Source organism: Opisthocomus hoazin, chromosome 26, assembly GCF_030867145.1.
Source record: "Opisthocomus hoazin isolate bOpiHoa1 chromosome 26, bOpiHoa1.hap1, whole genome shotgun sequence".
NCBI classification, from domain to species: domain Eukaryota; kingdom Metazoa; phylum Chordata; class Aves; order Opisthocomiformes; family Opisthocomidae; genus Opisthocomus; species Opisthocomus hoazin.
In genome coordinates this window covers 7,216,675-7,242,317 of record NC_134439.1, presented here as the reverse complement: position 1 = coordinate 7,242,317, position 25,643 = coordinate 7,216,675, and the positions used below count along the sequence as shown (strand labels likewise).

Below are 25,643 nucleotides of genomic sequence, written 5' to 3'. Positions count from 1 at the left end.
CACCCTATCAGTGTTCTTGGTGGTTATGGAGAGTTCATTTTTGGTGGAAGAACTCACTTGTTTGTGCTTCCAAGTAAGTCTTCTATTAAAAATAGTGACCTCAGATTACGGTGTTTCAGCACATCCCAGATCCAGTAAGAGTCCATTCAGTGTGACTCCTGCACCCTCAGCAGAGCTGGATGCAGAAATGTTCTTGTGCTTTAGTCATAGGTGTCTTCTCCCAGATATTCAGACTGAATGATTAATTCAGATTCATCCTACAAGTGTATAGCAGTATAAATCAGACAGGCTAACTTCAAGTTTCTGTTAAAATCTCTTCTGCCCTTGCAATTCCAATTATGTACTTTTACAAAGCAGTTTGTGTTCAAGCCCTTCAGTGTCAGGTTTTCATTTCCAAGCTAGTATCTGATAAAGTGCATAGACTTTTTCAGGGCTATGACATAAGCAGCTACTAATTTCCTACCTACTTTGAGACTCTAGCAATACTGGTTGAAAATGGCGGCATTGTCTGTGCAAGGTAAGCAATTAAGAAGTAATTAGAAGTTTGATGGACCTCTGGTTTAGACAATCGAGATACTCAAAATGTTATCTTGTTCTACTAGGTTGATTGACTTCCATTGTCTATTGAACGCTTGATAAAATGGTCACTTGTGCTGCTGTTGAGAGGCAGATATACTTTCTGTTTATTTTTTTCTTGGCTTCTTTCTCTTGCGGGTCTGCTCCTTTGCTCAGCTTCTGAGATTGACTAGCTGGCTGATCTGTCTAAACTCCTTCTTTAGAACATGAGAAGTTTAGAAACAGTTATGTCAGTTGTTAAAAAAAATAGTGGAAATGTTATCCCACTTCAATATGTCTGACAGTGTGTTCTGCCTCTTACAGACTGAGGCTTCCCTCCTTTACAATTTTTGTATAAAGTCTTATTACTGTGGGACAACTGAGTCTTTCTGGAAATTCACCTTTGGAGAGGCACAAAACTAATTATGAAATCAGGTACATCTGAAAACAAATAGTTGTTTTGCATTATAAATGCAACTCTGAGATCCTCCTGTGCTTCTAACTAAGGCAAAAAATTGTTCTACTTAAAAACTTTCCAAGGAGCTTCAACTGCTTTATGCTAAGAGGGTAATGGGCTTGATTTTCTACTTCACTCATTTCAGAATTTCTATCTGTTTCTATCTGCATTTCCATGGAAACATCAGTGGCATGCAACTACAAAGACATCCTAATTTGGAGTCAAAGGTATGTGACAAGGGTGACATCTGTTTTCCCCCTTGATCTCTTTTGAAAAATGCGTATGCTTGTGTGGGCCAAAAGTTGTGTGCAGTTTTTGTTAGTAGATGTGTCACTGTGTGAATTCAGCATCCAACTGGAAAGTCACCTTTGGAAGCGGGACACAACTGATGGTGAAACCTGGTAGGTAGAAACCATGAAGAAGTAAGGATAGGAAAGCCTAATTTACCTTTCTGTGAAACAGTCATTAAAATTCCATTGTTCTTTCCCTCTGTGGGCAATCCAAGGACAAGGTTGACCTTGCATCATGGAAAAAAAATCATTGTGAAACTACATACCTGTTTGGAGGACTGGATTTGCCTCTGTGTGTCATTGACAGCTATAAAATTTGTGAATATTCAAAGTGAGTTTAATGCAGGTTCTGGAGTGACGACTATAACGATAATTTTCTGGTCAGCATCTACTGATGCTAATTGTCCTCACGAGAGGACAGAGATCAAGGACATCCCAATGGACCGTATGCTGGATGGTTCTTTTTCTCCAAAAAGAATAAGCAAATCACTCAGTTATAGTTTCTACACCTGGAGGGTTCCTACCCCAAATACTCATTTTCTTCACTACTACATGTTCCCAGAAATCTCCCAGACCTGCAACGGTAATTACAGTCCTTTTATGCCCATTGCCCAGAACCTCATCCTCATTAATTCTCAGAAGCTGCAGTTCATTGTCTGCTGGGAAAACTGTCTTACCTTCTGCTCTGCTGCTCCTGCTTCTGGCTACAGACTGGTTTCCATCCAGGTTCTCAATCCTTGACAAAAAAAGCTGAGTTGTCTTGGAAAGAGATTTGAACAAGCAGAGTGCTTTCAGGAATCAAGAAAGGTATTTTAAAGGTTTGCACTATACGTGGGAAGGTCCAGGGGGAGATCTCTGCTTTTAGTGTTGAACTAGTTCTGAAAGACGAATTTTGCTGTTGATCCATATAGCATTTCTTTGCATGAATGAAGGACAAAGCCTGCAGTCAGTGATTATCTCAATTAAAACTGAAAGAGACAATCAGCCAGGAAAATCTTTAAAGGAAATCCAAGTTAAAATTGCCAAGGAATTTACTTGGGTAGACTAAGTTAAAAGATACGCCAACCAGGAACAAATAACCTGTTGGAGGAGAAAAAGGGGGTTTTGTTTGGAAGAAAAATACTGTGTGAATAGCTATGGAAACAAATTTATTTTGGAAAAGGAGTGCAGCTAAGGACAGAACCAAGTAAGTTTTAAACAATTTTCAGCTCAATGTTTACAAAAAAAAAAAAAAAAGATACAAAAAATCATTATAGTAATATATTTTATGAGGTGCAGAAAGGTCTACTAAGGTATACCCTCATTTCTTCAACTTTGTCAGTATATGTACTTCCTCCCTTTCAGATAAGTAGTGTGGGGTGCTGAACCCATTTGCTCAGGGTCAGACACTTTGTGCCACAGCTGTGCGAGCACAGGTTACCTTTTGCTCTAAGAAGGTGGATGAGCTCATGTTCTTGTTGAGCCAAAAACAACTGTGTGAACTATGGCAAGCTCACACTTGGCAAAGGGACACGACTTCAGGTATTTCCTAGTAAGTGCTGCCACTTTATTGTCTCCTTCCACATGAGGCAAAGCTACCCACTGCCCAACGGGCACTGGCCTTTCTAGCATCTATCTTTCTGGGCTTGTGGCTCTTTAGCTGTGGGGTTACATGTTGCCTGCTTCTCTCCAGGATGGGGCAGAAGCAGCAGTGCTCCCATACAGGGTTTGTATCCATAGGTCCAACAATGCTCTTGATCGCACAGGCAGATATTGGGGGGCTCTTTACTTCAGGATGTAGCTGACTATGAGCGTCATTCAGCACTGTCTCATCAGGCTGTGGGTGCCCAGCTTTGCCAAGGGACTGGGGAGGTTTTTGCTGAGAAAGGAAATGCTGTGTGACTACGGGAGCTGGTGTGTATACACCTATCTTTGGCTCTGGAACGAGACTCACTGTTGGGCCACGTAAGTCCAACACTACTCCTATGCTTTCTCTTTTCTGTGAGGCTTTTCTGGCAGTGGTTGAGAGAAGCAGCATGGCTGAGTGTTTTGTTATTTATGTGTGACCATATCCAGTGATGGACTTTGTTTGAAGAGAGTGTGCCAGCTTGGTCCAAAGCAACCCATTTTGCTCTCAGTTTTGCTGGGACAGATAAAGCGGCCACATGTCTGCTCCCAAATGTCCCAGCTATCACGCGGGGAGAATGAGCTATGCAACTGGGTCACAGTCACCCTTCTGCTGCCCCTCCAAGCCTACATATTGCTGGACAAAACTGTAGGGAGAGGTGCTGCTTCTGAAATGTTTTGCTGGGCTTTTTGTAATGAAAGGAAATTCTGTGTGTTCATGATTCCGGCTTCATCAAGATGACGTTTCACATAGGGACCAGACTGTCTGTCCAACTCAGTGAGTCTGTAGCTTGCCCGTGTGTAATTTGTCAAAAGTCATTGAGTGTCTGCTGAAGTGCCTTGTAGATGTACTGGTTATACATGGGTCAGCTTTCATAGGGGAAGGAGAACATAGGTGATATTACAAGGTACTAACATACTTAGAATTGTTTCTAGGTGAAGGATTTTTGCTATTCAGGGAAATGTGCTCCATACATGGTTCTTGATGCTGCTTTCAACCTTGATAAGGTGTGGACAGTGAGAGAAGGAAATGGCTGAATACAGAGCCAGAAATGGAAGGACCCTCAAAAAAGCCAACCATATTAAATCGCCCACTGCAGATACACCATGCAGAAATGTAGCAAGTTTCCAGTGTAAAGTGAGCATCCCGCTTGCACAGGGTGTAAGTGAAAAGCCTGCCAGTGCAGCCCGACAGGTGGAGGTGTCTCTAGCGGGGAGCTAACCCAGAGGGTTTCTGTAAAATTCTCTGCTGTTGTGACAACAGCCTCTAATTCACCTTTGGATCACAGACTAAACTCACCATCTTGCCAAGTATGTGGGTTAGTGCCTGTGTGTTGCAGTCTCACCTAACAATCGTGTACTAAGCCTGTGCTTCAGCAACAGCACAGGAGAAGCACACAGGAGAGGGAAAGTAAACAGAACTCTCAGGGAAAGCTTACGTTGTTGCTAAACTGAAAAAAAACGATCGACATTGCAAGGCAACAGAGTGGAAAGGTAACACAGACTGGTCAGACTAAATTAGAAAACCAAGGGCAAGAGTGTGCTTTTTCTCTTTTATACAGCAAACCAAGACCACGCCATGTTGGCACTCTGTCCTGAAAAGTCCTGGTGCCAGTGAATGACTGGAATTCTCCAAGCAGCCTGAGAAAGTCATCCCTGAGTTTTCATCTTTCCCTTCTCTCACTGTTGCAGTTCCCAAGGCAAACAGCATCTGCTGTCCAAGGGGCTCATCCCTCTCCTTGCAAAGGGAAGCTGGAGGGGATGTGAATCAGTCTGGGCCTGGAGTTCTTGTTAGGGTGTGAAGCAGTGTGTGACTAACAATGCAGGAAAGCTCACGTTTGGGCAAGGGACGAAGCTACTTGTTCTTCCAAGTATGTTTTCTTGTCCTGCTTCTCCACTTTACGCTGTCTCCTCTTCCTGCTTTTCCACTTTCAGCCAGCTTAAGATCATACAGAGAAGTGAGAGGCGCAGGGGAAAAACACAGAGGATTTGTGTATCCCTAGGGTTGGCATGGTGGGGCAAAGGCTTGGGGAGAGGTACTGCTTCTGAAATGCCTTGCTGGACTTCTCGTTATGGGAGGAAATGCTGTGTGATTATGGCTATGGCTACAACAAGCTGACCTTTGGCTCAGGGACCAGACTGTCCGTCCAGCCCCGTGAGTATGCAGCTTTCCTATATGTCCTTTGTCAAAATTCCTTGAGTGTCCATCAGAGCGCCCTGTAGAAGTTCCTGTCTTATCCAGGTCATGTTAGAGATGGGAAGGAGAGCGTAGGCTCTATTTCAAGATACTCTCATGCCTAGAAGTGTTTCCAGGTTGTGGACTTCTGTCATGTGTACTCCGAGCAGAGAAACAGTGATCAGTGTCTCCAGATTAACCCTTGACAGAAGCAAGGTTGTTTTTAAAATGAAGTAAGATGCTAAGCAAGGTGCGCATGCATGTTTTGATTACCTTCTGGGTTTAGAATTGTCCATAGGATAAGTTGAACAATTGCATTTACTTAGGAAAACCGGGGACAAAATCGTCTTTTTCCTGGAGATAAAGAAGGAAACAAAAGTTTTGTCTTGGAAAGTAGAACTTAATTTTTTTAATAAGCTCTGGATCAGGATGTGAATTCTGGCCCAGTAAATTAGTTCATCTGTGGCAAACGAACAAAATAGCCAGTAAAACCCCAGTAAGGATTCAGGCCATTGCATGGGAAAATGACGAAAGCGGTGTCTCAGGAAACGGGATTATTCCATTATTTACTGGAAAAAAGGTCCTTGTAAGGGCGTGTTTTGAAAATGCGTCCAAATACTTCTCGGGTATTCCGTGACCTAGTAGAAACTTATTTTCTTGGCTGTCTACTTGGTACAAAGTTTGCCTCAGCCATTGTTAATAGCAAGGTAGTCATCATGCTGCAATGAAAACACTGAGGACTCATTAGCAACAGAGTATCAGACAACGAGGAAGGAAAGGAGAATTAGTGGGAAGAGCCTGAGTCTGGGAAACCATCTGCCATGACTGAAGTGGGGCATCATATTTTTGATGTAGCAACAATAGCTAGATAAAGTATTCCCCGCCACCTAAGGAGCAGGTTCTTCCCATCTCTGATACCTGAGGTGACTGTAAACAAATCTAGTTATTCCCATGCGTTAGAACATGGAAAACGGTGTTTGGCAAACAGGCTAGGCAAGATCTGTGGAAACCTGTATGGACATTTATAGCTTCTCTGAGAGGCAAGTCCATGATGGAATGTATCCAAGGCCTCCAACACCCACTGAAGCGGCTGAATGAAGAGATCCATTTTGTAAAGACCTGTCACACGGTGCTAGTAGTAGAGGATGGGGAAAACTCACCTGGGGAAGTGGAACCAAACTTCTTGTTGTCCCAGGTGAGCTGTCTCTTCTCTGAATCGAGATGGACCCAATATAGATGACACTGTACTCTGGCTTGAAAACTAACAGCGTAGTGGCTTTGTGGAGCAATTTGGGATGGTTTTAGTATTCCCTGGAAAGAAGCGGTATGCTTCCTGTTTAACCAATGTGCACTTAGAAATGCGTCCATCCAGTGGAAAGGAAGCAAGTGAAAAGTGAAAACAGGTAAGTGAAATACAAGAACAGAGATGCTGAAAACAGGGAGTGGTCTTTAGTGAGCGGTGCCAGTTTGGCTTTGTCAAGTATGGAGGTGGAAAGGGAATTGTCTTGTGGGTCTTCCTTGTGGTTTTAATGAGACTGCAGTGTGGGGCGGAAGAAGAATAAGCAACGGACATGGAGGTAAGATGTGACGCAATGCAAGTGTGTGCGTGGAGAAATTGTGGGATTTCCTGAGGAATGTTCTTGAGGTGGATTGGGGTGGCTAGGAGGGTAGGAAGGGTTTTGCTATGGCAGTTAATACAGTGCCTATGAATACCTACCTACTTACGTTTGGACATGGAACCATGCTTGTGGTAAAACCAAGTAAGATTTCTGAGATTTGGGACACTGAGATGTTCAGCGGAAAAATTCAGTCCACCCAAAACCAAATTTAATTTTTGCTAAGGGAGTAGCGAAATGCAGTTCAGAAGAAGGCTGCTGCCAAAAAGTGATAGTAGTGTTCTCTTAGTTACTATGTTATCTATTGGATATTGTAGAACAGGAGAGGTGATCTGCAGAGCAATGATTGGAATTTTGCAAGCTGTGGAGCTTTCCAGTGAGAGAACACTTAAAAACTGGCAACTTCTGCAGGTGCATGCAAGTTTTTTTCCCACTGTGAGCAGATTCATGCCTGCAACATTGTCTAAGCAAGCTTTGTGTCACAGTTTACTTTCCAGAAGTACTAAGAAACTCTTCTTTGGAGTGGGAAATAACTTTCTTCTTTCCCCAGGTACGTGAACATTGCAACTTAGGTAAACGCCTGACTATAGGTTTGGTACAGTGAGGTTTGAAAAATATTCACATCACTTGAACCTGCAACTGCTGTGCTTGGATCTCCGTCTTTGTGTGAATGGATTTTCTGGTTACATATGACTTAGTTTAGAGAGCTTCCAGCATGCTAAGCCAGTTATTATCGTGCAAAACTAGCTAGTTGTGCAAACAGGTAGGATACATTTGGACACCTTTGGCTAAATAAGCTAAGCTTGGCTCCAGCTGGTTTCTTCTGGAGGTTCGTAAGTGGGGGGTTTCCTTGTTGCAGTTATTGGGTTTTTTTGTTGCTTCTCAATTTGCAAACTTCTGTGAATGCATGGCCTTAATTCAGGTTCTGATATTTGATATTTTGTGTGCTTCTGTTCTTTTGCACAACAGTGCAAATCCATGCCATTTTGGCACTCTGTCCTGAAAAGATGCAGTGCCAGTGAATGACCAGAATTTTTCAAGCAACCTGAGAAAGTCATCCCTGAGTTTTTATCTTTCCCTTTTCTCAGTTTTGCAGTTCTCCAGGCATATGCCATCTCCTGTCCAAGGGACTTGTCCCACTCCAAGCAAATGCAGACCAGAGCGGGTGACAGAGTAGACTAAGCCTTGGGTTTTTGTTAGTGTGTGTAGCAGTGTGTGAGCAATAATGCAGGAAAGCTCACGTTTGGGCAAGGGACGAAGCTACTTGTTCTTCCAAGTATGTTTTCTTGTCCTGCTTCTCCACTTTCCGCTGTCTCCTCTTCCTGCTTTTCCACTTTCAGCCAGCTTAAGATCATACAGAGAAGTGAGAGGCGCAGGGAAAGAACACAGAGGGTTTGTGTTTCCCTAGCGTTGGCATGGTGGGGCAAAGGCTTGGGGAGAGGTACTGCTTCTGAAATGCCTTGCTGGACTTTTCGTTATGGGAGGAAATGCTGTGTGATTATGGCTACGGCTACAACAAGCTGACCTTTGGCTCAGGGACCAGACTGTCCGTCCAGCCCAGTGAGTGTGCAGCTTGCCATTATTCTTTCATAGGTCTCTCTTGCAATAGGAGTGCTTTTATATTCTTCTTTTTGGTTTACCTCTGCACACCTGAAATGCCTTCTCTCCCATCACAGGCTCCGAGAATGCCTTTAGCACAGTCTTTAATGAGGTTGTGTTTGGATGGAGCAATCCTCAAGCTGAGGTTTGCATGATTTCTGGAGAAGTGTCCCCTGTGCCTGGCTGGGGATGTCCTTGTCAGCCACACTAACGGCTTCCTTGCTATGAGGAGATGAGAGTGTTTGTGTAATGGCCTTTATTGACGTGATTGTCAGTGGGAACAGGTACACCTTTGGAGCTGGGACAAAGCTGAGTGTGAAGCCTTGTGAAGACTGTCACTTCATAGCTACTTTATAGCCTTGGACGGCAATGCCAAGATGTCCAAGGCAATAATGTCAGGGTGTAAATGCTGGGAAGCCTTCACATGAGCAGGCACAAACCTGCACCTTCTCTCTGGCAGCACAAAAGCTGCGAGTTGCTGTGGGAAGAGCGTGTGCTGGGCGGGAGGTTTGTCTCCGGGAAGGGCAGAAAGCTGTTTAGAAAGGCACATAAGTGCCATGAGATTGAGAGGAATGCATATGTCTCGACAGATGTGTCCTGAGCAGCACTGGATGCTGCTTGCAGGGGCTCAAAGGCAGTGCTTTGACCCTTGTGGGCAAGGCCACTATTGGAGGAAGAGCAGCTGTCTGTGAGGCTGGTGTGTAGGGAAGGATACTGTCGTAGCTCAGGAATCAGTGATCTCCCTCACCTTTCACCATTTTTTCCTTACTCTGCCAGGAAAGACAAACGTCAGCCTCTTCTGCAGGTGACGGTGTTTCCTTTCTGCTAGCTGGAGGGTTGTTGTAAAGCTGGCTGTGGCTGTGGCAGTTTGCAGGGACAGGTCTTGGCAAGCTCACCTTTGGGCATGGAAGCAGACTTTCTGTGAAACCCAGTAAGTAGCTCTGTGTTAAATGAGTTTTGGTGTGCCCCAAAGCTGCATCTGGATGCCCGCCTTGATCTCTATGGGAAATCTTGTACTGTTTTCTGGAGTAAAAGTTCTGTGCGAGTTTTGTTAGTGGATGTGTCGCTGTGTGGTTCCAGCAACCACCTGGAATGTTGCATTTGAGACTGGGACACAACTGATGGTGAAACCTGAGAGGTAGAAACCCAGCCTGAAGGAGTAATGATAGGCAAGTCACATCTCTTACCTGGAGAAAAAACAGCCGAGCTGTGCTGGAAACTGATCTGCACAGTGATGGAGGTTGCGTGTACGTGTGTGAGAGATGCAGCAGCCAGAACCAAGAAATACATTTTGGAGGTGTGCAGTGTGTGCAGGAGAGTCCAGGAGAAGATCTTTGCTTTTAGGACCAATTTTTTAGGGCTGAGAGAGGATTTGTGATCCTAATCCTGCAATTTTTCTCCACATGGGGCAAGGAGGCACTCAGGGGTCACCTCTGTCAGAGCTGAAATTGATAACCAGCTGAGACTGTTGTCAAAGAAGTACCCAGCCAGCAACACACAGCTTTGGAAGGAATAAGCTAGTGCAGGGCAGATGTGACTTGCAGGATTTTTGTTGTGAAGGAAATCACTGTGTGACTAATTATGGCAACCAAGTCACCTTTGGAGGTGGAACTCAGCTAAGGATAAATCCCAGTAAGTTTTAAAGCCTTTTCCTTCTCCACTTGGTGGAACAGTTTTGTGGACATAAGCTAGCGTAACTGGATGGAGATGGGTTGAATCTGTGGGGCTTTTTGCTCTGCTTTCTCTAGCAGGAGCAGAAACCTGGATTCAACAAGGCTGTGAATTTGCTCCATCTGCTTACTGCTGCCAGCTTCTGCTGTCTGCCCTCCACACAAGCAGACTGGGGTCCTGAACACAGTTGATCAGTGGCAGACATTTCATACCATGGCCATCCGTACCTGTGACAGTTGTGATGGGTTGCTGATGACTCTGATGTAGTAATGCTTGGTTTTGCGGCAGAACCCCATTTCTCATCCTGCATGTGGATGAGGTTCCCAAGGGATTTCTTATGCAGGCTACAGTTATTTCTGGTTTCAAGTGCCTGGTCTTCATGTGAAGGAGCTGATCTCCTGCAGATTAGTGGTACAGTAACTGGCATGACAGCTGATGGTTTTTGCTAAGGTGTCAGGTACTGTGTGAACTCAGCGAACTACAAACTGATGCTGGGGACAGGGACGCGCTTGGTGGTGAAGCCCAGTGAGTACAACTGATGCCCAGCTGGGGCTATGTCTTGTCCTTTGTTATCTCAGTCCTCCGTTTGTAGCTCCCTGAGCACTTACCTTTATCTGATTGGATCAGGCTTGTTCCCATCCCAGTGGCAGCGGGCTTTCTGTCGTTGCTCTGCTTGGGAATGTGGCTCTTCAGCTGCGGGGTTACATGACGCCTGCTTCCCTCCTGCTGCTGAGGAAAGGGTGAAGTAGTAATGCTTGTGTTTGCAGCAGAATCCTGTTTGTCATCCCTCTTGCAGATGAAATTTCCAAGACATTACTGGTCGTAGAGCTCAAACTCATTTTACATTACTGCAGTGGTAGGAATTGAATGTGCACAGGCTGTAGCTGTTACAGTGGGTGATGGATTCCAGCTGTTCATACAGCAATGCCAGACTTTCTGCTGCTTTAAATTGAGGCAGCGTCATCCATTCAGCTGCAAGCATGTGGGCTCTAGCTGAAGTATCCTGAAGTGTAGTTCAATTCCAGGTCCACACATTCCTCTTGTCCAGAAAGCTCTCCAGCTCAGGTGACACAAACAGGACTTCCTTGGTGCTGGCAACAGCTCAGGTTGTTTGGGTGACCAGGGAATAGGTGTCCAGTAGTGACATACTTCTCCACTGGACACCCATAAGACGAACACATGCTGCAAAACCAGGTGTTCCTTGCTGTCTTCCAGCACTCTCCTTGCAAAACTCCTGGTTTCTAAATGTCTGGTGTTGATGGGAAGGAGATGATCTAATGGGGATTTCATGGCAGAGTAACCTGCATGAGTGCTGATGTCTTTTGCTGGAGTGTGAAGGACTGTGTGAACACAGGGAACTACAGACTGACACTGGGGACAGGGACACGCTTGGTGGTGAAGCCCAATGAGTACAACTGTTGACCTGCTGGGGGTATTCCTTGCTCTTTGTTATTCCAGTCCTCCCTTTCCATCTCCCTGAGTACTTACCTTTATCTGGTCTGAGCAAGCTCATTCCTGGCTCTGATAGAGCCCTGGCTGCCCAGGACCTTTCCTGAGCTGGACTCTGCTGGCCTGTCTTTCCCAACCTACCCTTCTTTTCCTTGGCAAGAGGATCAGGCCTTGCATTGGCAGAAGTGTGCACCAGTGGATGGTGGTCTAGTACAGCGCTCAGTGTTAATGCATGTACGCTGAAAGTTTTCTGCTTACGGAGGAAAAAGCCAGCTTTGGCTAGCTTCCCCAGGAGCAGGGGTTGCCCGTCTCTCCAAGTACATGGATGAGCTTGTGTTCTTGTTGAGCCGAAAACCACTGTGTGAACTACAACAAGCTCACACTTGGCAAAGGGACACGACTTCAGGTTTTTCCCAGTAAGTGCCACCACTCTCTTGTAGTCTCCTTCCACAAGAGGCAAAGCTACCCACTACCCACTGGGCAGCAGCCTTTCCAGCATTTCTCTTTCTGGGCTTGTGTCTTTTCAGTTGTGGGGTTACACGTTGCCTGCTTCCCTCCAGGAAGCGCTTTGGCTCAGGGCAGAAGCGGCATTTTACCATTAGGTCCAACGGTGCTCTTGATCCCACAGTCAGATCAGGGGGGTCTTGATTTCAGGATGGATCTGACTCCTAGTGATAGTATCAGCACTGGCTAGCTGGGCTCTGGGTGTCCAGCTTTGCCAAATGGTTGGGAAGGATTTTGCTGAGAGAGGAAATGCTGTGTGACCACGGGAACTGGTGCATATCAACCTGTCTTTGGCTCTGGAACGAGACTCGCTGTTAGGCCACGTAAGTCCAACGCTGCTCCTATTCTTTCTGTTTTCTGTGAGGCCTTTCTTGCTGTGGTTGAGAGAAGCAGCGTGGCTGGGTGTTTTGTCATTTATATGTGACCAAAACTAGTGATGGACTTTGTCTGAAGGGAGCGTGCCAGCTTGGTCCAAAGCAACCCATTTTGCTCTCAGTTTTGCTTGGACAGATAAAGTGGACACATGTGTGCTCCCATGTGTCCCAGCTGCCATGTGGGGAGGCTGTCCTATGCCACTGCATCCCGGTGGAGTCTGTGATGCATTTGGAAGCACTGACATCATTCTGCTACCCCTTCTGGCCTTGATATGGCTGGGCAAATGTTAGGGGACAGGTGCTGCTTCTGAAATGGCTTCTTAGGCTTTCTGTTATCGGAGGAAATGCTGTGTGATTATGGCTCCAGCTACAACAAGCTGACCTTTGGCTCAGGGACCAGACTGTCCATCCAACCCAGTGAGTGTGCATCTTGCCTCTGTATCCTTTATCAAAAGTCCTTCAGTGTCCATCAGAGCAGCCTGTAGACATTCTTATTATCTCCAGGTAATCTTTCATAGGGGAAAGAGAACACAGGCACTATTTCATGGAATGCAGTAAATGTAACCTTTCAGAGGAGTCTCTGAACCGGAGAACTTGCACAAAATTGCAGCTAATATGAGTGATCACAGCTGTAAAACTCTCTCGTGCTTAGAATCAGCTCCCACTCACATGTACCTGTGTACGGCTGTGAAAGGATGTGGAAGACACAAAAAAGGAGTTCAGTTCTATTACTTACTTAGGACTTTCAGGTAACTTGATCAAGGCTCAGATGGTCCTTGGTGAAAATGTCTCCTGATAGTCATGTAAAATAGCTCTAGGTAGGTAGATTGTTTTTCTGAGCATAACCAGAGAGAAAAAAGCTGCGGATCCTTATGATAGTATCTTTCGGTCTGGCTGAGGTGTGGACAGTGAAAGAAGGAACATCAAGTGGCTGAGCACGGAGCCAGCAGTGGAAGGACCCTCAAAAAAGCCAACCAAATTAAATTACCCTTGGTGAAGGGCAAATTAAATCGCTTGGTGGTGAAGCCCAGTGAGTACAACTGATGCCCAGCTGGGGCTATGTCTTGTGCTTTGTTATCCCAGTCCTCTCTTTCCAACTCCCTGGGCGCCTACCTTTACCTGACAGGATCAGGCTTGTTCCCATCCCAGTGGCAGCGGGCTTTCTGTCATTGCTCTGCTTGGGAATGTGGCTCTTCAGCTGTGTGGTTACATGACGCCTGCTTCCCTCCACAAAGGGCTTTGGCTCAGGGCAGAAGCAGCAGTCCTCGCAAATGGGGTTTCTAGTCATAGGTCCAATGCCTGCTTCCAAATGTCCCAGCTACCCCGTGGGGAGTCTGTCCTATGCCATTGCATCTCAGCAGGGTTTGTGTTACAGTGGGAAGCACTGTCACCATTCTGCTGCCCCTGCTAGTCTTGATATGGCTGGGCAAATGTTAGGGGACTGGTGCTGCTTGTGAAATGGTTTGCTGGGCTTCTTGTTATGGAAGGACATGCTGTGTAATTATGGCTTCAGCTACGACAATCTGATCTTTGGCTCAAGGACCAGACTGTCTGTCCAGCCCAGTGAGTGTGCGTAGCTTGCCTGTGTGTACTTTGTCATAAGTCCTTGAGTGCCCACGAGAGCACCCTGTAGACACACTTGTATGTGAGTCACATAATAGATGAGAAGGAGAACATAGGCCCTTCTTCATTTAATGCTGAGAATGGAAGCCATCAGGGGAGTCTCTGAGATAGTGGACATGCACAAAAACTCCCACTTGGGTGAGCAACTTTACCTGAAACACTGTTTCAACAACGGATTTCCCCATATTCTGGGTAGCAGCACTACCTTTGGGCCTGTTGCATCAGACAGCTTGAAGTACAATGTCATTTGCAGGGCTGACAGGGACATTTTTTGATCGAATGTGTTAGAATGTGTACGGTGCAGACAAAGTAACATTTGGAAAGAGAACTGCGTTTTTAGTTGCAACCCATAAGTAGCAAATTGTACTGGAAACTGGAATTGCTTCATTTCTCTCTTCCTTATCATTCAGCTGTGAAAATCTTGGGAACTGAACAGTGAAATCCAGGTGTTCCTTGTCTTCTTCCAGATACCTCCACATCAAGGCTCCAGTTACTCCTGCCTTTAAATAGTTGCTTGTATAGCACTGAGGTATGCACAATTTGGTGGTCACTGACTGGTCATCTCACAGTAGCCTTTGAAGCCCACAGACAGCCAAATCCGATGAATTTCCATGAGTTCCCAGCACAAAATCAGGCTTTCCAGATGCACTGTTTTCCTGATTCTGGGCAAGCATTACCCTGGGCGGGAGCTGTCACTCATGAGTCTTAAAAATTCAGAAAGGCAAAATGAAATGCTTTTCTGAAAAGTGCAAGTGAGCCAGGGAATAGATTTTCCTTTGTTCCAGGTAATGATATAAACTTGAGCCTGTTGTGTCGGGGAGCTTTGCTGTGGCCAGAATCCAGGTGCTTTCTCTTTGAGATGGTGTGCAGGACTGATGGAGACATTTTTGTAAAGAAATGTGTCAGAGTGCGAATGCTGCAGGCAAAGTCACTTTTGGAAAGGGAACAGTGCTGTCAGTCACACCAGGTAAGCAGCAACTTGTCCTGGAAACTGGAATTGTTTCATTTTTGTCTCAGTCTTAATTGTTTTGAGGGGAACAATTTTGGGAACCACAGTTTGGGACACCTGCAAATCTCCAGGTGTCCCTTGGACTTGGTTTTCCTGCGTGTCTGTTACAGCGTCAAAGCTTCTTCACATGCCTGTTCCTGTTCCTCCCTTCACCCTGAGCATAGATGCATGTGTGTGTCATAGAATCATAAAATGGTTTGGGTTGGAAGGGACCTTATAGATCATCTGGTTCCAACCCCCCTGGCATGAGCAGGGATACCTTCCACTAGACCAGGTTGCTCAAAGTCCTGTGCAACCTGGCCTTGAACACTTCCAGCAAGGGGGCACCCTCAGATTCTCTGGGCAACCTGTGACAACGCCTCACCACCCTCATAGTAAAGAATTTCGTTCATATATCTAATGTAAATATCTTTTAGTCTAAAGCCGTTAGCCCTTGTCCTATCACTGCATGTCATAGAGAACTGACACTCCAGAGAACTTTGGAGACCTAGTTGCATCCATACTGAAGTTGTGCCAATGGTCCCTTGGCTCTCCAATGTCACTGCGTCCCAACAGGGATTGTGTTGCCATTGGAAGCAGCGTGTGAGCAATGGTGCAAGCCACAAAGGCACCTTTCGGAGGGGGACAAGAGTCCTTGTGATGCCCAGTAAGTGCTTGCTGAGGAAGGCATGAGAGCCTGATGCTTTTAAAGCTTCCTGAGCTCCAGGGACCATACACCATCACACTGGTATTCTCTCATGTTAGCAGGCTGACTTTCAGCGATAATCAGCACTGCCTAGTTGGTCTGTGGATGCCCAGCTTTCGCAAGTGATTGGGAAGGTTTTTGTTGAGAGAGGAAATGCTGTGTGACTACGGGAGCTAGTGCGTTTAAACCTGTCTTTGGCTCTGGAACAAGACTCACTGTTAGGCCACGTAAGTCCAACACTACTATGCTTTCTGTTCTCTGTGAGGCCTTTCTTGCGGTGGTTGAGAGAAACAGCGTGCCCTGATGTTCGGTTATTTATGTGTGACCATATCCAGCAATGGACTTTGTTTGAAAAGAACATGCCAGTTGGTCCAAAATGCCCCATTTTGCTCTCCGTTTGGCTGGGACAGATAAACTGGACACATACCTGCTCCCATGTGTCCCAGCTGCCTTGTGGGGAAGTCGTGCTATGCCATTGCATTCTGGTGGGTTTTGTTATGCAGTCACATTTCATTCTGCTGCCCCTCCTAGCCTTGGTATGACTGGGTAAAAATGTGGCAAGAGGTGCTGCTTCTGAAATGGCTTCTTAGGCTTTTTGCTATGGAAGGAAATGCTGTGTGATTACGGCTCCAGCTCCAGCAAACTGACCTTTGGCTCAGGGACCAGACTGTCTGTCCAGCCCAGTGAGTATGCAGCTTTCCTGTGTGTCCTCTGTTGAAAATGCTGGAGTGTCCACTGCAGTTCCTTGTAGATATATTCTGTGTATCTTTCACTGGGGATTGGGAACACAGACACTATTTCATGGAATGCAGTCAATGTAATCTGTCAGAGGACTCTCTGAACCAGAGAACTTGCATCAAATTGCAGCTAATACAAGTGATCACAGCTGTAAAATTCTCTCATGCTTAGAGGCAGCTTCCAGGTGGAGGACTTCTGGTGTTTAGGGAAATGTACCACGGACATGGTGCTCCAGGCTGATGGTAATCCAGCAGCCCATTGCAGTAGAGGTGTGGTTTGAGACAGAGAGATTGTCCAATTTCTGTTCAGTACCTGTCTATGGCTGTGAAAGGCTGCGGGGGATATGGAAAGAGGGTTCAGTTCTCTTCCTTACCTTGAGAATTTCAAGTGACTTTTGCAAGGCTCAGGTTGTGCTCGGTGTAAATGTTTCCTGATAGTCATTTGAAGTAGCTCTAGGCACGTAGATTGTTTTTCTGAGCGTAAACAGAGAGAGACAAGATGCAGAACATTATGACACAAGTTTTCAGACTGGCAAAAGTGTGTACAGTGAAAGAAGGAGCCTAATGTGGCTGAGCACAGAGCCAGAAATGGAAGGACCCTCAAAAAGGCCAGACAAGTGGAACTGAGCACCACTGACCCACTCTGTAGAAATGAAGCTAGTTTCCCACTTATAGTGAGCATCCCGTTTCTGTAAAATTATCTGCTGACCTTTGACGTAGGGACCAGACTGTCTGTCCAACTCAGTGAGTCTGTAGCTTGCCCGTGTGTAGTTTATCAAAAGTCATTGAGTGTCTGCTGAAGTGCCTTGTAGATGTACTGGTTATATATGGGTCAGCTTTCATAGGGGAAGGAGAACATAGGTGATATTACAAGGTACTAACATACTTAGAATTGTTTCTAGGTGAAGGATTTCTGCTATTCAGGGAAATGTGCTCCATACATGGTTCTTGATGCTGCTTTCAACCTTGATAAGGTGTGGACAGTGAGAGAAGGAAATGGCTGAATACAGAGCCAGAAATGGAAGGACCCTCAAAAAAGCCAACCATATTAAATCGCCCACTGCAGATACACCATGCAGAAATGTAGCAAGTTTCCGGTGTAAAGTGAGCATCCCGCTTGCACAGGGTGTAAGTGAAAAGCCTGCCAGTGCAGCCCGACAGGTGGAGGTGTCTCTAGCGGGGAGCTAACCCAGAGGGTTTCTGTAAAATTCTCTGCTGTTGTGACAACAGCCTCTAATTCACCTTTGGATCACAGACTAAACTCACCATCTTGCCAAGTATGTGGGTTAGTGCCTGTGTGTTGCAGTCTCACCTAACAATCGTGTCCTAAGCCTGTGCTTCAGCAACAGCACAGGAGAAGCACACAGGAGAGGGAAAGTAAACAGAACTCTCAGGGAAAGCTTACGTTGTTGCTAAACTGAAAAAAAACGATCGACATTGCAAGGCAACAGAGTGGAAAGGTAACACAGACTGGTCAGACTAAATTAGAAAACCAAGGGCAAGAGTGTGCTTTTTCTCTTTTATACAGCAAACCAAGACCACGCCATGTTGGCACTCTGTCCTGAAAAGTCCTGGTGCCAGTGAATGACTGGAATTCTCCAAGCAGCCTGAGAAAGTCATCCCTGAGTTTTCATCTTTCCCTTCTCTCACTGTTGCAGTTCCCAAGGCAAACAGCATCTGCTGTCCAAGGGGCTCATCCCTCTCCTTGCAAAGGGAAGCTGGAGCAGATGTGAATCAGTCTGGGCCTGGAGTTCTTGTTAGGGTGTGAAGCAGTGTGTGACTAACAACGCAGGAAAGCTCACGTTTGGGCAAGGGACGAAGCCACTTGTTCTTCCAAGTATGTTTTCTTGTCCTGCTTCTCCACTTTCCGCTGTCTCCTCTTCCTGCTTTTCCACTTTCAGCCAGCTTAAGATCATACAGAGAAGTGAGAGGCGCAGGGGAAAAACACAGAGGATTTGTGTATCCCTAGCGTTGGCATGGTGGGGCAAAGGCTTGGGGAGAGGTACTGCTTCTGAAATGCCTTGCTGGACTTCTCGTTATGGGAGGAAATGCTGTGTGATTATGGCTACGGCTACAACAAGCTGACCTTTGGCTCAGGGACCAGACTGTCCGTCCAGCCCAGTGAGTGTGCAGCTTTCCTATATGTCCTTTGTCAAAATTCCTTGAGTGTCCATCAGAGCGCCCTGTAGATGTTCCTGTCTTATCCAGGTCATGTTAGAGATGGGAAGGAGAGCATAGGCTCTATTTCAAGATACTCTCATGCCTACAAGTGTTTCCAGGTTGTGGACTTCTGTCATGTGTACTCCAAGCAGAGAAACAGTGATCAGTGTCTCCAGATTAACCCTTGACAGAAGCAAGGTTGTTTTTAAAATGAAGTAAGATGCTAAGCAAGGTGCGCATGCATGTTTTGATTACCTTCTGGGTTTAGAATTGTCCATAGGATAAGTTGAACAATTGCATTTACTTAGGAAAACCGGGGACAAAATCGTCTTTTTCCTGGAGATAAAGAAGGAAACAAAAGTTTTGTCTTGGAAAGTAGAACTTAATTTTTTAATTAGCACTGGATCAGGATGTGAATTCTGGCCCAGTAAATAAGTTCATCTGTGGCAAACGAACAAAATAGCCAGTAAAACCCCAGTAAGGATTCAGGCCATTGCATGGGAAAATGACGAAAGCGGTGTCTCAGGAAACGGGATTATTCCATTATTTACTGGAAAAAAGGTCCTTGTAAGGGCGTGTTTTGAAAATGCGTCCAAATACTTCTCGGGTATTCCGTGACCTAGTAGAAACTTATTTTCTTGGCTGTCTACTTGGTACAAAGTTTGCCTCAGCCGTTGTTAATAGCAAGGTAGTCATCATGCTGCAATGAAAACACTGAGGACTCATTAGCAACAGAGTATCAGACAACGAGGAAGGAAAGGAGAATTAGTGGGAAGAGCCTGAGTCTGGGAAACCATCTGCCATGACTGAAGTGGGGCATCATATTTTTGATGTAGCAACAATAGCTAGATAAAGTATTCCCCGCCACCTAAGGAGCAGGTTCTTCCCATCTCTGATACCTGAGGTGACTGTAAACAAATCTAGTTATTCCCATGCGTTAGAACATGGAAAACGGTGTTTGGCAAACAGGCTAGGCAAGGTCTGTGGAAACCTGTATGGACATTTATAGCTTCTCTGAGAGGCAAGTCCATGATGGAATGTATCCAAGGCCTCCAACACCCACTGAGGCGGCTGAATGAAGAGATCCATTTTGTAAAGACCTGTCACACGGTGCTAGTAGTGGAGGATGGGGAAAACTCACCTGGGGAAGTGGAACCAAACTTCTTGTTGTCCCAGGTGAGCTGTCTCTTCTCTGAATCGAGATGGACCCAATATAGATGACACTGTACTCTGGCTTGAAAACTAACAGCGTAGTGGCTTTGTGGAGCAATTTGGGATGGTTTTAGTATTCCCTGGAAAGAAGCGGTATGCTTCCTGTTTAACCAATGTGCACTTAGAAATGCGTCCATCCAGTGGAAAGGAAGCAAGTGAAAAGTGAAAACAAGTAAGTGAAATACAAGAACAGAGATGCTGAAAACATGGAGTGGTCTTTAGTGAGCGGTGCCAGTTTGGCTTTGTCAAGTATGGAGGTGGAAAGGGAATTGTCTTGTGGGTCTTCCTTGTGGTTTTAATGAGACTGCAGTGTGGGGAGGAAGAAGAATAAGCAACGGACGTGGAGGTAAGATGTGACGCAATGCAAGTGTGTGCGTGGAGAAATTGTGGGATTTCCTGAGGAATGTTCTTGAGGTGGATTGGGGTGGCTAGGAGGGTAGGAAGGGTTTTGCTATGGCAGTTAATACAGTGCCTATGAATACCTACCTACTTACGTTTGGACATGGAACCATGCTTGTGGTAAAACCAAGTAAGATTTCTGAGATTTGGGACACTGAGATGTTCAGCGGAAAAACTCAGTCCACCCAAAACCAAATTTAATTTTTGCTAAGGGAGTAGCGAAATGCAGTTCAGAAGAAGGCTGCTGCCAAAAAGTGATAGTAGTGTTCTCTTACTTACTATGTTATCTATTGGATATTGTAGAACAGGAGAGGTGATCTGCAGAGCAATGATTGGAATTTTGCAAGCTGTGGAGCTTTCCAGTGAGAGAACACTTAAAAACTGGCAACTTCTGCAGGTGCATGCAAGTTTTTTTCCCACTGTGAGCAGATTCATGCCTGCAACATTGTCTAAGCAAGCTTTGTGTCACAGTTTACTTTCCAGAAGTACTAAGAAACTCTTCTTTGGAGTGGGAAATAACTTTCTTCTTTCCCCAGGTACGTGAACATTGCAACTTATGTAAACGCCTGACTATAGGTTTGGTACAGTGAGGTTTGAAAAATATTCACATCACTTGAACCTGCAACTGCTGTGCTTGGATCTCCGTCTTTGTGTGAATGGATTTTCTGGTTACATATGACTTAGTTTAGAGAGCTTCCAGCATGCTAAGCCAGTTATTATCGTGCAAAACTAGATAGTTGTGCAAACAGGTAGGATACATTTGGACACCTTTGGCTAAATAAGCTAAGTTTGGCTCCAGCTGGTTTCTTCTGGAGGTTTGTATGTGGGGGGTTTCCTTGTTGCAGTTATTGGGTTTTTTTGTTGCTTCTCAATTTGCAAACTTCTGTGAATGCATGGCCTTAATTCAGGTTCTGATATTAGATATTTTGTGTGCTTCTGTTCTTTTGCACAACAGTGCAAATCCATGCCATTTTGGCACTCTGTCCTGAAAAGATGCAGTGCCAGTGAATGACCAGAATTTTTCAAGCAACCTGAGAAAGTCATCCCTGAGTTTTTATCTTTCCCTTTTCTCAGTTTTGCAGTTCTCCAGGCATATGCCATCTCCTGTCCAAATGACTTGTCCCACTCCAAGCAAATGCAGACCAGAGCGGGTGACAGAGTAGACTAAGCCTTGGGTTTTTGTTAGTGTGTGTAGCAGTGTGTGAGCAATAATGCAGGAAAGCTCACGTTTGGGCAAGGGACGAAGCTACTTGTTCTTCCAAGTATGTTTTCTTGTCCTGCTTCTCCACTTTCCGCTGTCTCCTCTTCCTGCTTTTCCACTTTCAGCCAGCTTAAGATCATACAGAGAAGTGAGAGGCGCAGGGAAAGAACACAGAGGGTTTGTGTTTCCCTAGCGTTGGCATGGTGGGGCAAAGGCTTGGGGAGAGGTACTGCTTCTGAAATGCCTTGCTGGACTTTTCGTTATGGGAGGAAATGCTGTGTGATTATGGCTACGGCTACAACAAGCTGACCTTTGGCTCAGGGACCAGACTGTCCGTCCAGCCCAGTGAGTGTGCAGCTTGCCATTATTCTTTCATAGGTCTCTCTTGCAATAGGAGTGCTTTTATATTCTTCTTTTTGGTTTACCTCTGCACACCTGAAATGCCTTCTCTCCCATCACAGGCTCCGAGAATGCCTTTAGCACAGTCTTTAATGAGGTTGTGTTCGGATGGAGCAATCCTCAAGCTGAGGTTTGCATGATTTCTGGAGAAGTGTCCCCTGTGCCTGGCTGGGGATGTCCTTGTCAGCCACACTAACGGCTTCCTTGCTATGAGGAGATGAGAGTGTTTGTGTAATGGCCTTTATTGACGTGATTGTCAGTGGGAACAGGTACACCTTTGGAGCTGGGACAAAGCTGAGTGTGAAGCCTTGTGAAGACTGTCACTTCATAGCTACTTTATAGCCTTAGATGGCAATGCCAAGATGTCCAAGGCAATAATGTCAGGGTGTAAATGCTGGGAAGCCTTCACATGAGCAGGCACAAACCTGCACCTTCTCTCTGGCAGCACAAAAGCTGCGAGTTGCTGTGGGAAGAGCGTGTGCTGGGCGGGAGGTTTGTCTCCGGGAAGGGCAGAAATCTGTTTAGAAAGGCACATAAGTGCCATGAGATTGAGAGGAATGCATATGTCTCGACAGATGTGTCCTGAGCAGCACTGGATGCTGCTTGCAGGGTCTCAAAGGCAGTGCTTTGACCCTTGTGGGCAAGGCCACTATTGGAGGAAGAGCAGCTGTCTGTGAGGCTGGTGTGTAGGGAAGGATACTGTCGTAGCTCAGGAATCAGTGATCTCCCTCACCTTTCACCATTTTTTCCTTACTCTGCCAGGAAAGACAAACGTCAGCCTCTTCTGCAGGTGACGGTGTTTCCTTTCTGCTAGCTGGAGGGTTGTTGTAAAGCTGGCTGTGGCTGTGGCAGTTTGCAGGGACAGGTCTTGGCAAGCTCACCTTTGGGCATGGAAGCAGACTTTCTGTGAAACCCAGTAAGTAGCTCTGTGTTAAATGAGTTTTGGTGTGCCCCAAAGCTGCATCTGGTTTCCCGCCTTGATCTCTATGGGAAATCTTGTACTGTTTTCTGGAGTAAAAGTTCTGTGCGAGTTTTGTTAGTGGATGTGTCGCTGTGTGGTTCCAGCAACCACCTGGAATGTTGCATTTGAGATTGGGACACAACTGATGGTGAAACCTGAGAGGTAGAAACCCAGCCTGAAGGAGTAATGATAGGCAAGTCACATCTCTTACCTGGAGAAAAAACAGCCAAGCTGTGTTGGAAACTGATCTGCACAGTGATGGAGGTTGCGTGTATGTGTGTGAGAGATGCAGCAGCCAGAACCAAGAAATACATTTTGGAGGTGTGCAGGAGAGTCCAGGAGAAGATCTTTGCTTTTAGGGCCAATTTTTTAGGGCTGAGAGAGGATTTGTGATCCTAATCCTGCAATTTTTCTCCACATGGGGCAAGGAGGCACTCAGGGGTCACCTCTGTCAGAGCTGAAATTGATAACCAGCTGAGACTGTTGTCAAAGAAGTACCCAGCCAGCAACACACAGCTTTGGAAGGAATAAGCTAGTGCAGGGCAGATGTGACTTGCAGGATTTTTGTTGTGAAGGAAATCACTGTGTGACTAATTATGGCAACCAAGTCACCTTTGGAGGTGGAACTCAGCTAAGGATAAATCCCAGTAAGTTTTAAAGCCTTTTCCTTCTCCACTTGGTGGAACAGTTTTGTGGACATAAGCTAGCGTAACTGGATGGAGATGGGTTGAATCTGTGGGGCTTTTTGCTCTGCTTTCTCTAGCAGGAGCAGAAACCTGGATTCAACAAGGCTGTGAATTTGCTCCATCTGCTTACTGCTGCCAGCTTCTGCTGTCTGCCCTCCACACAAGCAGACTGGGGTCCTGAACACAGTTGATCAGTGGCAGATATTTCATACCATGGCCATCCGTACCTGTGACAGTTGGGATGGGTTGCTGATGACTCTGATGTAGTAATGCTTGATTTTGCGGCAGAACCCCATTTCTCATCCTGCATGTGGATGAGGTTCCCAAGGGATTTCTTATGCAGGCTACAGTTATTTCTGGTTTCAAGTGCCTGGTCTTCATGTGAAGGAGCTGATCTCCTGCAGATTAGTGGTACAGTAACTGGCATGACAGCTGATGGTTTTTGCTAAGGTATCAGGTACTGTGTGAACTCAGGGAACTACAAACTGACACTGGGGACAGGGACGCGCTTGGTGGTGAAGCCCAGTGAGTACAACTGATGCCCAGCTGGGGCTATGTCTTGTCCTTTGTTATCCCAGTCCTCGATTTGTAGCTCCCTCAGCACTTACCTTTATCTGATTGGATCAGGCTTGTTCCCATCCCAGTGGCAGCGGGCTTTCTGTCATTGCTCTGCTTGGGAATGTGGCTCTTCAGCTGCGGGGTTACATGATGCCTGCTTCCATCCCCCTGCTGAGGAAAGGGTGAAGTAGTAATGTTTGTGTTTGCAGCAGAATCCTGTTTGTCATCCCTCTTGCAGATGAAATTTCCAAGACATTACTGGTCGTAGAGCTCAAACTCATTTTACATTACTGCAGTGGTAGGAATTGAATGTGCACAGGCTGTAGCTGTTACAGGGGGTGATGGATTCCAGCTGTTCATACAGCAATGCCAGACTTTCTGCTGCTTTAAATTCAGGCAGCATCATCCATTCAACTGCAAGCATGTGGGCTCTAGCTGAAGTATCCTGAAGTGTAGTTCAATTCCAGGTCCGCACATTCCTCTTGTCCAGAAAGCTCTCCAGCTCAGGTGACACAAACAGGACTTCCTTGGTGCTGGCAACAGCTCAGGTTGTTTGGATGACCAGGGAAAAGGTGTCCAGTAGTGACATACTTCTCCACTGGACACCCATAAGACGAACACATGCTGCAAAACCAGGTGTTCCTTGCTGTCTTCCAGCACTCTCCTTGCAAAGGCGATAGTTACTCCTGGTTTCTAAATGTCTGGTGTTGATGGGAAGGAGATGATCTAATGGGGTTTTCATGGCAGAGTAACCTGCATGAGTGCTGATGTCTTTTGCTGGAGTGTGAAGGACTGTGTGAACACAGGGAACTACAAACTGACACTGGGGACAGGGACACGCTTGGTGGTGAAGCCCAATGAGTACAACTGTTGACCTGCTGGGGGTATTCCTTGCTCTTTATTATTCCAGTCCTCCCTTTCCATCTCCCTGAGTACTTACCTTTATCTGGTCTGAGCAAGCTCATTCCTGGCTCTGATAGAGCCCTGGCTGCCCAGGACCTTTCCTGAGCTGGACTCTGCTGGCCTGTCTTTCCCAACCTACCCTTCTTTTCCTTGGCAAGAGGATCAGGCCTTGCATTGGCAGAAGTGTGCACCAGTGGATGGTGGTCTAGTACAGCGCTCAGTGTTAATGCATGTACGCTGAAAGTTCTCTGCTTATGGAGGAAAAAGCCAGCTTTGGCTAGCTTCCCCAGGAGCAGGGGTTGCCCGTCTCTCTAAGTACGTGGATGAGCTTGTGTTCTTGTTGAGCCGAAAACCACTGTGTGAACTACAACAAGCTCACACTTGGCAAAGGGACACGACTTCAGGTTTTTCCCAGTAAGTGCCACCACTCTCTTGTAGTCTCCTTCCACAAGAGGCAAAGCTACCCACTACCCAATGGGCAGCAGCCTTTCCAGCATTTCTCTTTCTGGGCTTGTGTCTTTTCAGTTGTGGGGTTACACGTTGCCTGCTTCCCTCCAGGACGGGCTTTGGCTCAGGGCAGAAGCGGCATTTTACCATTAGGTCCAACAGTGCTCTTGATCCCACAGTCAGATCAGGGGGGTCTTGATTTCAGGATGGATCTGACTCCTAGTGATAGTATCAGCACTGGCTAGCGGGGCTCTGGGTGTCCAGCTTTGCCAAATGGTTGGGAAGGATTTTGCTGAGAGAGGAAATGCTGTGTGACAGCGGGAACTGGTGCATATCAACCTGTCTTTGGCTCTGGAACGAGACTCGT

General features: G+C 46.1%; 1 protein-coding gene across 1 annotated transcript in view; it reads left to right on the top strand.

Annotated features, from left to right (window-relative positions):
- Positions 1-25,643, top strand: part of LOC104330583 (M1-specific T cell receptor alpha chain-like) — a 215,742-nt gene that overhangs the window by 165,735 nt on the left and 24,364 nt on the right. The window contains exon 4 of the mRNA XM_075443740.1: positions 12,664-12,713. Coding sequence (XP_075299855.1) covers positions 12,664-12,713 — 50 coding nt within the window. The remainder of the gene's footprint in view (positions 1-12,663; positions 12,714-25,643) is intronic.